The 13,914-nt window shown below is 39.3% G+C and overlaps 2 protein-coding genes across 6 annotated transcripts in view; one reads left to right on the top strand and one right to left on the bottom strand.

The window, feature by feature from the left end:
- Positions 1-2,270, bottom strand: part of PKN2 (protein kinase N2) — a 154,648-nt gene extending 152,378 nt beyond the window's left edge. For 2 of the 4 annotated variants that reach the window (XM_053591146.1, XM_053591149.1), the window contains exon 1: positions 1,354-1,810. In XM_053591146.1, the coding sequence (XP_053447121.1) occupies positions 1,354-1,401 (48 nt within the window). In that variant the 5' untranslated portion in view covers positions 1,402-1,810. Of the gene's footprint in view, positions 1-1,353; positions 1,811-1,994 lie in introns of those variants that run through there. The other 2 variants (XM_053591147.1, XM_053591150.1) reach the window with 2 other exon arrangements.
- LOC128585824 (superoxide dismutase [Cu-Zn]-like) overlaps positions 1,917-13,914 on the top strand; it is a 78,144-nt gene continuing 66,146 nt past the window's right edge. For both annotated transcript variants that reach the window (XR_008380116.1, XM_053591153.1), the window contains exon 1: positions 1,917-2,052. The gene's annotated coding sequence lies outside the window, so the exon portion shown is untranslated. The remainder of the gene's footprint in view (positions 2,053-13,914) is intronic.

Here is a 13,914-nt window from a genome sequence, read left to right as displayed (position 1 = left end):
CTATTTTTGTAGCAGAAATATCAAGTATTATGGCAATGTCTTCAAGCTTACATCTAGTTGCAAAATAAACCCAACTTACATAGGGATCAATTGAAAAATGCATTTAAACAAGAAATTTAGACGCAGTTGCAATATTTAAATCGGTCATCATCTACAATCAACTCTTCGGAGTTTCTAGATCGTCTTTAAAAAAATTAACTGTCCAACCCACAAAAAATCACAAGCATTTTTTTTTTCTCCTGTCAACTCCCACCTTCAATGTTTGAGTAGCCAAAACATAACTATATTAAAATAAAAATAAGTCCTAAAAAAAGCACGAAATTTTAACTTTAACATCTGTTAAAATTAAGATGTAGACATCCCTGGGACACTCCAATTGATGAAAAATAAACCCTACAGGGTAGCTTAAGTCCTCTGAAACACCACAGAGATCTAAAAACAAAAATCGCGCCTACATCATCAAATACTTAGCTGGTAATGGGAAAGAATAATATCGCTACTCGACATGGACTTAACTAATTAAGGGAGCTATTCCGTTCTTATCTTTTGCACACATGTGGTGCTCAATGTTTTCCCTAAATTGACTGTTTTCTCATTTGTAAACAACTTTTGCAGCTCTTTCTTTGGTGTTTAAATGGGAGGGAAAATGAAAGTCTGAAAAGCATCAGCTTCTGAGCTTCCGGATCTGAGCAGGGGTAGCAGAGAAAGGACTTGTCCATTTATTATTTGGTAAAAAAGGAAAAAGAGACCTCAAATCAGAGAAAAGAAACTCAATCACCTGAAGGGAGCTATGAAGCGAACCAAGCGGTGGGGAGACTCATTTGAAAAAAAAAAAAAAAAACAAAAAACACCAAAACTTGTCTGGGGACTGAAGTTATGGGGGCGCTCTTTGTGCAAAGTCTGAGGGGAAGGGGAGGTACGAGAAAACAGCTTGGGAGTCATTCAAAGGAATTTAAGGAACAGCGTACGGTGGAAAGGAGGGGCGAGGCCCGGCCAGGAGGAGGGAGGGGGCCGCAGGGGTGTTCGCGGTCAGATCTGACACCAGGGGAGGGGGCGGCTAGGTGGCCGCTCCGGGGACTGGCAGAGAGCAGACTCCTGCTGCAGCACAGGCAGCCAGGAGAGATGTGGTCCCCTCTAGTAGGCAGAATCAAATTGAAGCGGTGGCAGGCCAAGGCTTCGCGGGGGAGAGGGTCTGGTGCCCGGTGGAAGCGGTTCCCGAGTGACATCCCCGAGTTTCCGCACTTAGCGGGCCAGGGGCGCGGCGGCCACAAGGTTTGCCTCCGTCCCCGACCCCGCGCCAGACTCTCTCCCGGGCCCCTCCGCCGCGCGTCCCGCCCGGGCCGCAGCCCTTACCTGCAGCTCCGTGAGCAGAATCTCCCCCCGTTCGGGGTTGGACGCCATTGCGCTCCGCTCTGGACTCCGCACCTGGACGCCGCCGCGGCTGGAGACGGGAGAAGGCGGGACGGGACTCGGGGTGGGGGGTGAGGTGCAGGGAGAGAAAGGAAAAAAAAAAAAACCTAGGGATTCATGGCAGGCGCAGTCCCTGCTGGAGGCGCGGCTTATTCCGCCCGGTTCATGGAGAGCGGCGGGGAGTGAGGGCACTCGTAGCGGGCTCCCTCCCGCCGGCCCGCCGCCGCCGCCGCCCGCGCGGGGACTGTTCGCTGAGCCGCTCCCTCCGGGCGACGCCAGGCGCCGCCTCAACCCTCTCCGTACGGAGCGCTGCGGCCGCGGCTGCAGAAATCCTCCTGTCGCACCATTTGGCTGTCACCGCGTCGCAAAAGCGGCTCACTTGGCGGCCGCCGGCACACGTGATGGCCGCGGCCGCCGCCTCTGGCCAGGCGGGGGAGGAGGGGCGGAGGGGACCCGAGGACGGGCGCGGCGCAGGGGGCGGGGCGGCGGGGGCTGCCCTTGGACCCAGCCCGGGTGAAAAGCAGGGGAAAGGACTGGGCTCGCGTCTCTGGGGAGGCGGAAAGAGGAAGAAAACACACGCCCACCTTCCTGCTGCGTGTAACGGCTCCGTGGTGAACGCTGGGACTCGGCGATCTGCTCGCTGTTGGTTTTTCTTGTTTTGTTTTTTCCATCTTCTCTTTCCTTGCCTAAGTGTGATTTAAACTTAAACAGGCCCTTTTCTAACCTCCACAACCCATAGAGCTTCGGGACTCCCGTCTTACATTATTTTGCTCCCCTGCTCTCCCCTGTCAACCTAAGCTAATAATCTTGCCTTTTGCTCGCCGCCACCCCCACGCGCCTTTTCCACCAGTAAGGTGCACAGCTGGCGAAACTGGTGTGTGGTTTGTACTTTTCAAGAAATGTAAGCGGCTGGATCCTTAGCAACTTTTAATGCACAGCCTTTAAGACGCCTTTCCTCGAGCGCTGTACTAGAGTACTGTGGTTTCTGCTAGAAAGCTATACTGAGCTCAGAATTGAATTAGATGGCTTCTTGAGTTGTAGTAACTGAATTTAAAGGGGGGAGGGAGAAATCAGCCTCAGGAAAGGAAAAAAGACAACTTTTCCTTGGTGTGGCCAATATTGGAGCTAACCCGGCTGCTTGGTAACATACAGCTACGTAGTGTAAGTTGAGGTGTTGTTTTTTTTTTAAGACACCATAGTATTAGCATTTGTTTTGTCTGAGCAGTGAATGGATATTGTAGGCAGATGTCTAACTTTTGATTATTTGAGGTTGAAATACAATGGCTTTATTAAAAGTTACCTGGTGAAGGTCGTAGGGGTTATTTAAATGGGAACTAGTTGATATCCTTCTTAAAAAGTCTAATATCATATACTTAAATACCACATGAGATCTGTTGGGCAGATACTAAACTTATGTTTATCTTTTTGTCTTCTGAAGTCTCAATATGTCAAGTCAACAAATATTTATTGAAGATCTGGGTTTCTGTGACCATATTTTCTGAACTCTGACTGATGATATAAGTGGTGAAGAACTTTTCTCCTGTGTAGTTAAAAAAGTTACAACTATTTATATGTCTAATAAACTGCCCTGGTTGAAAATAATAATTAGAATTACACTTCCTAGTAACTAAGAGCCAGACAGTGACCTAGGTCTTGGAGCTACAGCTAGGATAGGAAAGAGTCCTGATCCCTGGAGTGACAGGGGAACCCTTTGGGGCAACAGACTTGCGTTGGAACAACTATAATGGAATTTTAGGTGGTGAAAATACAAAGTGTTAAGGGAGCACTGCAAATATATATGTGTGTGTATATATACACACATACATAATTTTCTTATAAAATATATACATAACAAAATTCACTATTTTAACCATTTTAAGAGTACAATTCAGGGTCACTTGACTGCATGCAGATCAATATATTTGTCTGTGCTTTACTCCGGAATGGTTTTGAGATGGCTGATGTAGGTGATTGATAATGATAGAATTAAGAATTAATTGTGCAGGAGCTTAGAAGCAGTCAATGAGCTGTTTTTGTAAAAACTAATTTAGATATGAGAGAAAATGGTCACATTTCCATGGAATTTTAGAACTAACAGAGACTTAAAATGTCTAGCCTCTAAGTAGAAAAAAAATAAGGCATAGTTTATGTAGCCAATTAGGAGCAAGACAACATTATTACTTAATGGCAGAGATGGAGGCTAATTACCAGTCCTTATTATAGCCAACACCAGGCTTCTATAAGAACTTTAAAATAGAATCTTCAGATAAATTGAACCGAAAACTTTATACTCCCTCAAATATTTACCGTAGAAAAAGACTTTGCTTTACGTATTTCTAGTGTTAAAACAAAGATTGATAATGATTTTAATTTGCATTTCACATGTAAATGTGAGCAACAAATATACAAAGTTTTAAGTTATATAAGAATTATTTCTCAGATTAGTTGTACTGGGGAAAATAGTACAACACAAAACAGAGGCCAATACAACATAGTAACTTGATAATCTAGGAAATGTTACAGTTTAAATAGCAAATTAGTTTGAGTTAAAAGCTTCTACTCAACTCATAGTCTCTGTTAAAGTGAGAAAAAGGTAATAGGACATGGGTTAAACTTAGACTTGCTTGAAAAAGTTTTAATGCAAACGTGTTGATTCAAATGAGTCACATTCAGCCCCCATTTACAGATGTTTTTAAGGAATTCTAAGTATACAGTTCACCTCCAGTTATATTCTAAATATATTATTTATATTAATGAAGAGCAATTTTTAAAAGTTTCCATGTAAGGAAACACTTTTAAAATATTTGGATTGTATCACTATGCAGGTAACTTTTTAAATTTTTCATGGATATTTTAAAGGTCTTACTGAAAGACCAAACATAAAGAAATACTTTCAATTAATTATAATTAGATAGAAAATGTTATTTTCTATTTCTTTTTGGATGGAGCAAATGTTAACAGGAAAAATCTAAGAAGAGCTAACTTAACTTTTTATTTACATTTTTTGCACTATTCATTCTGATGATAGGGGTCCTATTTTTCCTTAGATCTCAGTAAGATGAAACAAGAACTGTTACCTCCAGAGAAAGGGCCAGAAACAGTTACTTTGTGAGTCACACTTTCTATTGTCTTACATTGCTTATTCCCTTTTTCTTCTTCTTTACTATTTAGTAAAGTATTTGAAAATTAGAGAGTGGGAACGATTTGTGTGTGTGTGTTTTAGTGTTGTTTTTTATTTTAGTTTTAAAAGAAAAAGAGAAAGGTGAACTCCCCAGCCCTTCTTCCACAGGATCAGTGTGAAGTAGCAGAGGTTATCAAAGTAAGAGAATCCACCAGGGAAAGGCAAAATTCAGGAAGACCAAGTCAGACCTACTTAATCAATTCCCTTTTCTTCCTTATAATCCCGTATAGAAATCATTCCTTTATGGGCTCTATGATGATAATTTTGAGAACAAGGTTGTTAAGATAAAATCAAGAACACAGCAGAGTAGAGTCATCTTGACTGTAGCAGATATTTTGGGGGAATGTCAGCTCAGTGCACATCCGCTTCAGTGAGAATTCCTTCTATTCCCAGAGAAGTCTCTGTAGCCATGTTGACTCTGCTTAATATCTTCTAAACTGCGATTGGACAACTGATAAGTAATATCCAAGTTTAGCCAATAGGATTCTCTTTTCCAAAGTATGGCAACAGAACATTGGAATGCTGATCAATTGGTGGCCCTAGAGGAGTGAAGTGCTGTGGTTCTGGGACTGGGATGGCCATTTTCTGCCATGTGCACAAAGATATAGGAAAAGTCTGTTCTTTTGAAAGAAAAAAGAATTTCTTCCTGTCCCTGGGAATATAATGGTTGTCAAAGCATACCTGTCTTCGTGGAACTTATAGTTTAGCAAAACAGGTATAATGACAAAGAAGGTAAACTCAGGGTACTCAGGTTAGGCAATCATTTCCTAAGTATGTCACACTTAAGCTGAGTTCTCACTAGTGGGTAAATGTTAACTGGGCAAAAAAAAAAAATGTGATAAAGAACTTTCCAAGGAGAGAGAATAACATAGATAAATGTTCTAAAGCAGGAGGGAATGCCCTTTTAATTACCAAAAGGCTAAGTATGCTATACTAAGAGATGAGGTAATAAGCAAGAGCTCAAACCACGTGTATTGGTCAGGATAGGCTATGCCGAGTAACAACATATTCCAGAAGATTCTCGCTGGTCTACAATAAAGTTTACTTCTGTTTCATGCTACATACCAAACATGGCTCTGTTTCATGCCATCTTCACTCTAGACTCAGCCTGAGAGAGGAGTCTCTACCTGGAACATTGTCATCATTGTGGCATAAAGAAAAATGGCAGATTATGTACTGGTTCTTAAAGTATGTGCTCATATTTCTTTCATTCTTCATTGGCCAAACTTTTGCCATGCCTGGGACTGAATGCAGGTCAGTAGTAATCCAGTTCCAAACCATATTTAAGATTTTCATGTTTATCCTACCAGCTGTGGAAAAATCATTAAATACATTTTTTCATTTAAACAAATCACTCTGGCTACAGTGAGTTGAACAACAATTTGGAAATGGGCAATTGTGGATTTGGGGAGAAAGGGGGCCATTTTAGTTTTTCAGCGCCCCCCCCCCAAAATAAAAGTACTTTAGGGTCATGGCAGTAGAAATAGAAGTCAATAGATTTTGTAGTTAGGAGGATCCATTGATGTGCAAGGAAAAGCAGAGACGAGAGAGTATGTGGCCCTAGGGTACAAGAAATGCCGCAGAGTTGGTTCCTGGTATCTTTCTAGTTGGTGGCTCCAATCTTCCAGGAAGTCCAGCTACTCTTTGTTTTTGTGTTCCTTATATTCTGAAATATCTCCTTTCTTTCTTACGCTTGTATGTGTGTGTTTTGTCAAGCAAACAGCCCCAAGTAGGCCAGTAAGCCAAGGTGATAACCATCAGTGGAAGAGTGATAACACAATTCTACCTATAGGGTACAAGTAGGTAGGACAGCAACAAAGTTGGATAAGATTAGTGCCCTTACAGAAGAGACTCCCTTGGCTCAGCACCTGTAGTTCAGCAGCTAAGGTGCCAGCCACATACACCTGAGCTGGCGGGTTCAAATCCAGCCTGGGCCTGCCAAACAACAACTACAACCAAAAAAAAAAAAAAAAAACAATAGCCAGGCATTGTGGTGGGCACCTGTAGTCCCAGCTACTTGGGAGGCTGAGGCAAGAGGATCACTTAAATCCAAGAGTTCAAGGTTGCCGTGAGCTGTGATGTTACGGCACTACCCAGGGTGACAGTTTGTGACTCTGTCTCAAAAAAAAAAAAGACTCCCAAGAACTTTCCTGCTCTTTTTTTGCCACATGAGGATACAATAAGAAGTTGGCGGTCTACAACCCAGAACAGGGCTCTCATCAAAACCCAACCATTCTAGCCGGGCGTTGTGGCGGGCGCCTGTAGTCCCAGCTGCTCGGGAGGCTGAGGCAAGAGACTCGCATAAACCCAAGAGTTAAGAGGTTGCTGTGAGCCGTGTGACGCCACGGCACTATACCCGAGGGCGGTACAGTGAGACTCTGTCTCTACAAAAAAAAAAAAATATGGGTGGCGCCTGTGGCTCAGTGAGTAGGGCGCCGGCCCCATATGCTGAGGGTGGCGGGTTCAAACCCAGCCCCGGCCAAAACTGCAACAAAAAAAAAAACCAACCATTCTAGCACTCCAAGTTCAGACTTCCAGCTTCCAAAACTGAGAAATTTCTCTTTATAAGCCATCCAGTCTATGATTTATTATAGTACCCCCAAATGAAGACTCTAAGGATCCTTTCATACTCTTTATGAAAGACCCCCTAAAATTTTTGTTTATGTGATGCTTACTGTAAAACAGAATTTTTTGAAACACAAGAATATAACAAGTTTACATTTTATTAGCCATCAGTGTGGTGCCCTCATCCCATGTCATGTGGTCTATGAAGAACTCCACCTTACCCCATGGGAGAATACAAGTGAAAAAGACAAGTGACCTCTTAATATTGTTATGAAAATGGGTGTGACCTTCAGACCCACTGAAAAGGTTTCTTAGCAATCCCCAGACCACACTGTGAAAGCTGCTATTCTAACCTATAGACCTGCCTCTAGTGATTCTGGATTAGTAATATTTCCAGTCCACAATCAGAATATAGGAATGTGATCTCTGTGCTTCCAGAGTGTAAGATCTATGATGCCAAAGTAAAGCTAGATTTTTCAAGTTAAATATTGGTGTGGTGCATGAGAAATTTTGGCTGTACGTGTCAAAGTGAAAAAGGAACAATAAGTATGAAAAAGTTTACATAAAATATGACTAGTGCTTATTTTAGGGGAAATTATTCTGCAATTTAAAATGGAAATAAAATTCAGTAGCTGCAGAGAATATTGACCGTACAAACTATTTAAAAGAATTTAGTTGGGGGAGATGAAGGCAGGAAACTTCCTTTCCCTCCCTTATTTCTTCAGTATCCAGCTATTTTTTGATAACATGTATCTACTATGTAAATTAAGGAAATGCTAAATTTTTGTAACAAAAATAGAATCCAAAACACTGTGGCTTAAGGAACACTGAAATATGTTTCTATCACACACAGGACACCACAGGCTAAGCAATCCAAGTTAGCAGACTGGCTGTGTTCTATGAAGCCAGGCAGGAACCCAGTCTCCTATCATAATTTTCCCACCATCCATTATGGCATTCTCAGCTGTGTGGTTGAAGCTGGGTCAAGAAACACCATGATCTGCCTTATTGGAAGGAAAAAAGAGCATGGAGGAGCCTATGTCCAATGCCTTAAAGCCCAGGCTCAAAATTAGACATTTTGCACACATTCCAGGTCACCTGAGAATGCAGTCACTTGACCACACCTAGCATCACATGAGGCTGAGAAATGTCGTCTCTGACTGCATTGTCATGGACCCAGCCACAGTTCTTTTCCTGAGAAAGAGAAGCCAGGATGAATTTTGCTAGACAATTCATAGTATCCATTATGTAGACTTTTTATTTAATGATTTTTGCAATCAGTAAAGCATTCTATTTCTCAGGATTTAAAATGCAGGCTCCAAATCCATAGCTATCAGATTGTCTAGGGCCTAGAGCAAATATTTTCACTGTGGCAGTTAAAAAAAAAAAAACACCCATATATTCTTAGAACACACCCTGTTAGCCTGAACCTCAGAACCCAGCCTACATTCCGTGGAAAGTCAATGCCTCCTGGATAGGCCGTGTGTAGGTGTTATGGTTAACAGACCCTCTGCCCATTCACTAAGAGACTAAAGGTGTATTAGCATCTTGGGAAGAGAGCTTCCATTCTTGGCTCTTCCAGCCCCCATCAGTTCAAATTATCTCCAGCTGCTGGAATCATCCCATTTGAGGCCCTAGACATCATCGAAAGAGACAATCTCTGCTGTTCCCTGTTGAAATTCCCAAACTATAGAATTTATCAGCAGAATAAAATGGTTGGTTGATTGAGTTAGGGGCAGGGGAAGTAACAGACATAAAGGTAATAAATACATGGCAACAAATAACTGGAATATACCTTCCAAGTTGGATATTTAAATAGGCCCTCTTCTCGAACTTGCCCTTGATGGAAATTTTTTGAAATGTTTAAATTATCTAAACTGAACAACTAAAACTAAAGTGTAGGATTTACAATGTATTCACTTATTTGACAGTATTTATGGAGTATGTAGAACTTGCTGGGATTATGTCTGTAAAAAACATGTTAGTACTGAATAATATTCACTCTTACGCTTCTCATGTAGACTATAAGCTTCTGAGTGAAAAAATATATATTACTTCTGTAATCTCCACTGCATCTGGTAGTACATAAAGCCTATTATGAGTGGAAAATGCTTGATGAGAACATGTTTGATTTTTTTCTTTTTTTTTTTAAAGCAGGCCCAGGCTGAGTTGGAACCCTCCATCCCTGGTACAAGGGCCGGCGCTCTAATTGATTGATTTTTTTTTTTATTTATAATGGGAGAATATCTATGCACCCATTCTTTATGTTCATACATACTGCTTGTTCAGGTGTGACTGCAAAGATGTGTATTTTCTAATTAAAAATAAGAACTTCTAGTTATAAGTACTTACAAAATATAAAAACGATTTTAAAATATGTCATTTTACAAAGACTCTTATGAAGGGTTTCCTATTAAAGATGCTATTTTGGAAAAGAGTATTACAGTCATTTGCATATTTATTTTTATACAAGGGTAATTCACATGATCTGTGTATTGCTTTTACAGTTTAACTGTAAGCCTCCCACCAAATGAAATTTTATTTTTAAAGTGTCTTATCACCACACACACATATGCAAGCAGTTTGAATAGTGTAAAATAGAAGAGCCACATTTCAATTGCTTTACTGTGTTGCCTATCACAACTAGAGCTTCCTAAAATTCTCCTTTATTAGAGCAAAATGTGGCTGATTCAAATACCATGCTTCAGCTGCCTTCATCATTTGAATGAGATAAGCTCTCAGCAAGATGTATTCAAGAAATGATGGTTCAAACTGTGTTATCCTGCTATAAAGCAATCTGCTAAACATTTCTGAAACAATTTAGACAGCTGTGACTTAGCTACAAACAATGTGAACGCTTAATCTATTGACTTAAAATTGGGGCTGCAGAGAAGATATTCAAGAGTTTTCTCATTAGTTCACTTGCTACAGAAAAAGATGCTTCCTATTTTTTACGTGCTAAGAATGGAAAGCCAAGAACTATCTTCTTTATTAAAACAGAATGAAAATGATAAGCCTTATACATTGAGTTTTTATATCTGAAGTATTATAGATGTGATGATATTATAACACCTATTGTAGGTATAAACATATAAGGGCTTTTAACTAAAAGAATATGACATGCTTTAAGTTTTGTCCACTTACTACTTACCAATGTTATTGACATCCTTTCTTCACTGTTTTCTCATGCTGATAAAATCTGTATTTGAAATAATTGTTCACCTAAAAAACATACCATCCTGACTTGGTCCACATACCAAGAATAATTGTTTGTAATGAGTCAGTTTATAAAATACGTCACATGAATCAATGAATCAACTGTTCTATAATCTTTGATATTGATCAAAACATGTTTAAATTTGAATTTCACTATTTATAATATACTCATAAATGTGAATAAAGACAAAGGAAAATGGACACAAAGTTTTATCAAGGTAAGGAGACGTAAATGCTCACTCTTTTTTTGTGTCAGTTATTTTTAAAGATATTTAAGCTGCAACTATAATGTGTCAAAACTTACTGTATAGACATCACTTCAGTCTAACTGTACTATGTTTAAAATTTGGTTATATTTGTTTAAAATAACCAGTTGATTACCTGGATTTTTAAATATTTCTTTCTCTTGGTTTGGCATTATGTGAGTATAGTAATAAAGCAAATAAGTTCTTGTAGCTTGTTGATTATCTAACAGATTTGACACTACTTCAGTTTTTCACTTTTGAACTATTTTTCTAAAACCATTAACTTTCCAATGCATTTTTCTCCCTCTAATTTATAATGTAGGATAACAGTTTTAGTGTGATAGCTCTGAAGGAATTGTTTTCATTAGTACTTGCTTTACTTGTCCTAGGACCCTTTGGGCCTTTCCCTATCTCTTAAATGCTGAAAGAATTCAAATTCCTCAGCTATAATGATAAACTCAATTCATTTGTTTTCTTTGAGGGATAAATGAGGCCAGAGTTATAAAGACTTTTATAAAAAAGCAAAACTTAAAGTGTTAAAGATTTGCTTTGTTATCTGTATTCAGTCCATACAGGACATCCTTTGTGTAAGGCAGTATTAATGGATGGGAGGTCAGACTTTCCTGGGAAAGACTTGAAGTGTGAGATATATGTATTCATTTTCTATATAGTCTTTCCTTCTATATTTGCTGTGATAATGATGTGTTTTCTTTGATGGACATAGCTTGTAAACAAATGGTAGTTACACCTATAAGTGGCAAAATATGTTTTTCAACATACTAACAATTTTTTCCTCCTACCTTCCTCTACTGACCTTTTTCTCTACACCATGTAGTTAGAAATTTCTTGAAATGGATTGGTGAAAATATGTAGAATTAAGGGTAATATCCCACAGCTACAGCATCTACTCATTTCAGAGTTTGGATTCTTTTTCCTATCTCTACATACATTATTTTTAATCCATAATTCTAGCATGTTTTACACCTAAGCCGTCCCATGAAAATAATCCTCAAAAATCCCTCCTCAATAAATTGTATTTTACCTTAATATATATTTATAACCATACTTTGCCAATTACCGTCTTAAAATTCTTTGTTTTGTCATATCTATTTATAGTTGTCCATTGGTATTCATGGAGGATTGATCCCAGAATCCACATCTGCCATATCAAACTCCCCAGATACTCAAATCCTTATATAAAATGGCATAATATTTGCATACCCTGTGCACATCCTTTAAATCATCTCTAAGATTACTTACAAAACCTAATACAATATAAATACTATGTAAATCATTGTAGTGTATTGTTTAAGGAATAATGACAAGGCAAAAATTCGTACATATTTAGTACAGACATGGTATCCATTTTATTTTCAATTCACTATTGGTTGAATCCAAGGATGGTGAGCCCGTGGATAGGGAGGGCTGACTATGCTTTTCCATCAACCAAATTTAAGTCAGCTCTCCACTCTCAACTTTTCACACTGAATATCTATTGGAATTTTACATTTACCAATTGAAAATAAGACTTATTTTTCAGATATACATAGGCATTAGAATTAGATTAACTGGATGACTTATCCAAATCTCTGTTCAGCAGTTGTCCATTTGCTTACACATAATCCAAATTCCGTTTTCTTAGATATCAAGAGAGTTGTGTTAGAGTCCCACGTATTTCTTTTCTTTCTTTCTTTTTTTTTTTTAGAGACAGAGGCTCATTTTATCACCCTCGGTAGAGTGCCATGGAGTCAGAGCTCATAGCAACCTCCAACTGCTGGGCTTAGGTGATTCTCTTGACTCAGCCTCCCGAGCAGCTGAGACTATAGGCGCCCGCCACAACACCAGGCTATTTTTGTTGTTGCAGTTTGGCCTTTGGCTGGAGCCAGGCTTGAACCTGCCACCCTCGGCATATGGGGCCAGCGCCCTACCCACTGAGCCACAGGCTCTGCCCAGAGTCCCACGTATTTCTTGACTTGTCTTGTTAAGGTACAGAATATAAATATGATCAGACAGGCTACAGAAAAGAAAATTCTTGATGTTCATTTCAGGCATGCAGAATTTTAAGATTTGTGCTCTAGTTTCAGACCAAACTGCGCCTACAATTCTACTCTTACCGTTTTACCTGACTGCTGCACTATTTCGTATGTCTCTGTCTCACTGTATTGGCATCTGTTTAATTTGGGCCACAGGCAATAAAACAGTAAAGAACAAGGAGGCAAGGAGGATGAAACTATAGTAGAATTTAGACATTAAATAAAACACACATTCAATTTTACCTCTTTCAAGAGAAGCCTATACCAGCTCTCAGTTTGACTGCCTGAGACGGAGGTGAAGATTCTCTGTCTACCTATTTGCCTTGACCAAAATTCTTATTGGATCCAACCATTACAGGTGACAACACATAACTTGTATATGTTGTATGTGTGTGTTTGAATGAGTCAAATACATTTCTATATCAGTAACAATCATAATATTATTCTAGTAAATATTTACGGGAAGTACTGTTCTAAGTGCTTTACATTTCAGCCTCCTAGAAACTTTATAAAGTTAATACTACTAGTACTCATATTTTATAAGTGAGGAAACTGGAGCTCAGAAGGGTTAAATGAATTACTCGAGGCTTCAAAGGTGCAAGAGGCAGAGCTAGGATTTGATACAAAATTGTCTGGCTCCAGAGCCTATTCTCTCTTGATGCTAACACTCATACAACCATGAACTCTAAAATCCATTGATTAATGGGTTGAAGCAGAACAAAATAAAATTGTTTTATTTGATCCCTAGTCTATTCAACTCTGTGAAAAAGACAGAATGTACTATTCTGTATTAAGACTACCCAAAGTAGTTAGGAGATTATTGTGACCCTTTTATCCCTGACTTTTTTACTTCAAATCATATTCCTGGGGAGGAATGCTACATATATGTTCTACTGGCACGGAAAGGGTATATTGAAGACCTACTTTCATACCCTCAGTGTACTACTTTTAAAATACAGTCTTTATTACTGACATGTTTCTCCTAATTACTCATTTATTTTTTTAGTTTCAGGTTAATGTGAGGGTACAAACAACTAGGTTACAATATTTGCATTTGTTAGGTAGAGTCCCTCTTGTAGTTGTGTCCTGCACCCAAGAGATGTGCCATAGACCTTTACATTGTGCCCATTAAGTGGGAGCACACCCATCCCTCTCCCTCTTTTCTCCTCTCCCCACTCGTTCCTTCTCCCCACAACTTGAATTTAATTGAGTTTTTCTCTTATGTGGGTGTGTATTAGATCATCTACTGGCTTCATACTAGTAT

The sequence above is a fragment of the Nycticebus coucang genome, chromosome 5 (assembly GCF_027406575.1).
Source record: "Nycticebus coucang isolate mNycCou1 chromosome 5, mNycCou1.pri, whole genome shotgun sequence".
Classification (NCBI taxonomy): Eukaryota; Metazoa; Chordata; class Mammalia; order Primates; family Lorisidae; genus Nycticebus; species Nycticebus coucang.
Note: the sequence above shows the minus strand (reverse complement) of the source record. Positions and strands in the feature narration are given on the sequence as shown.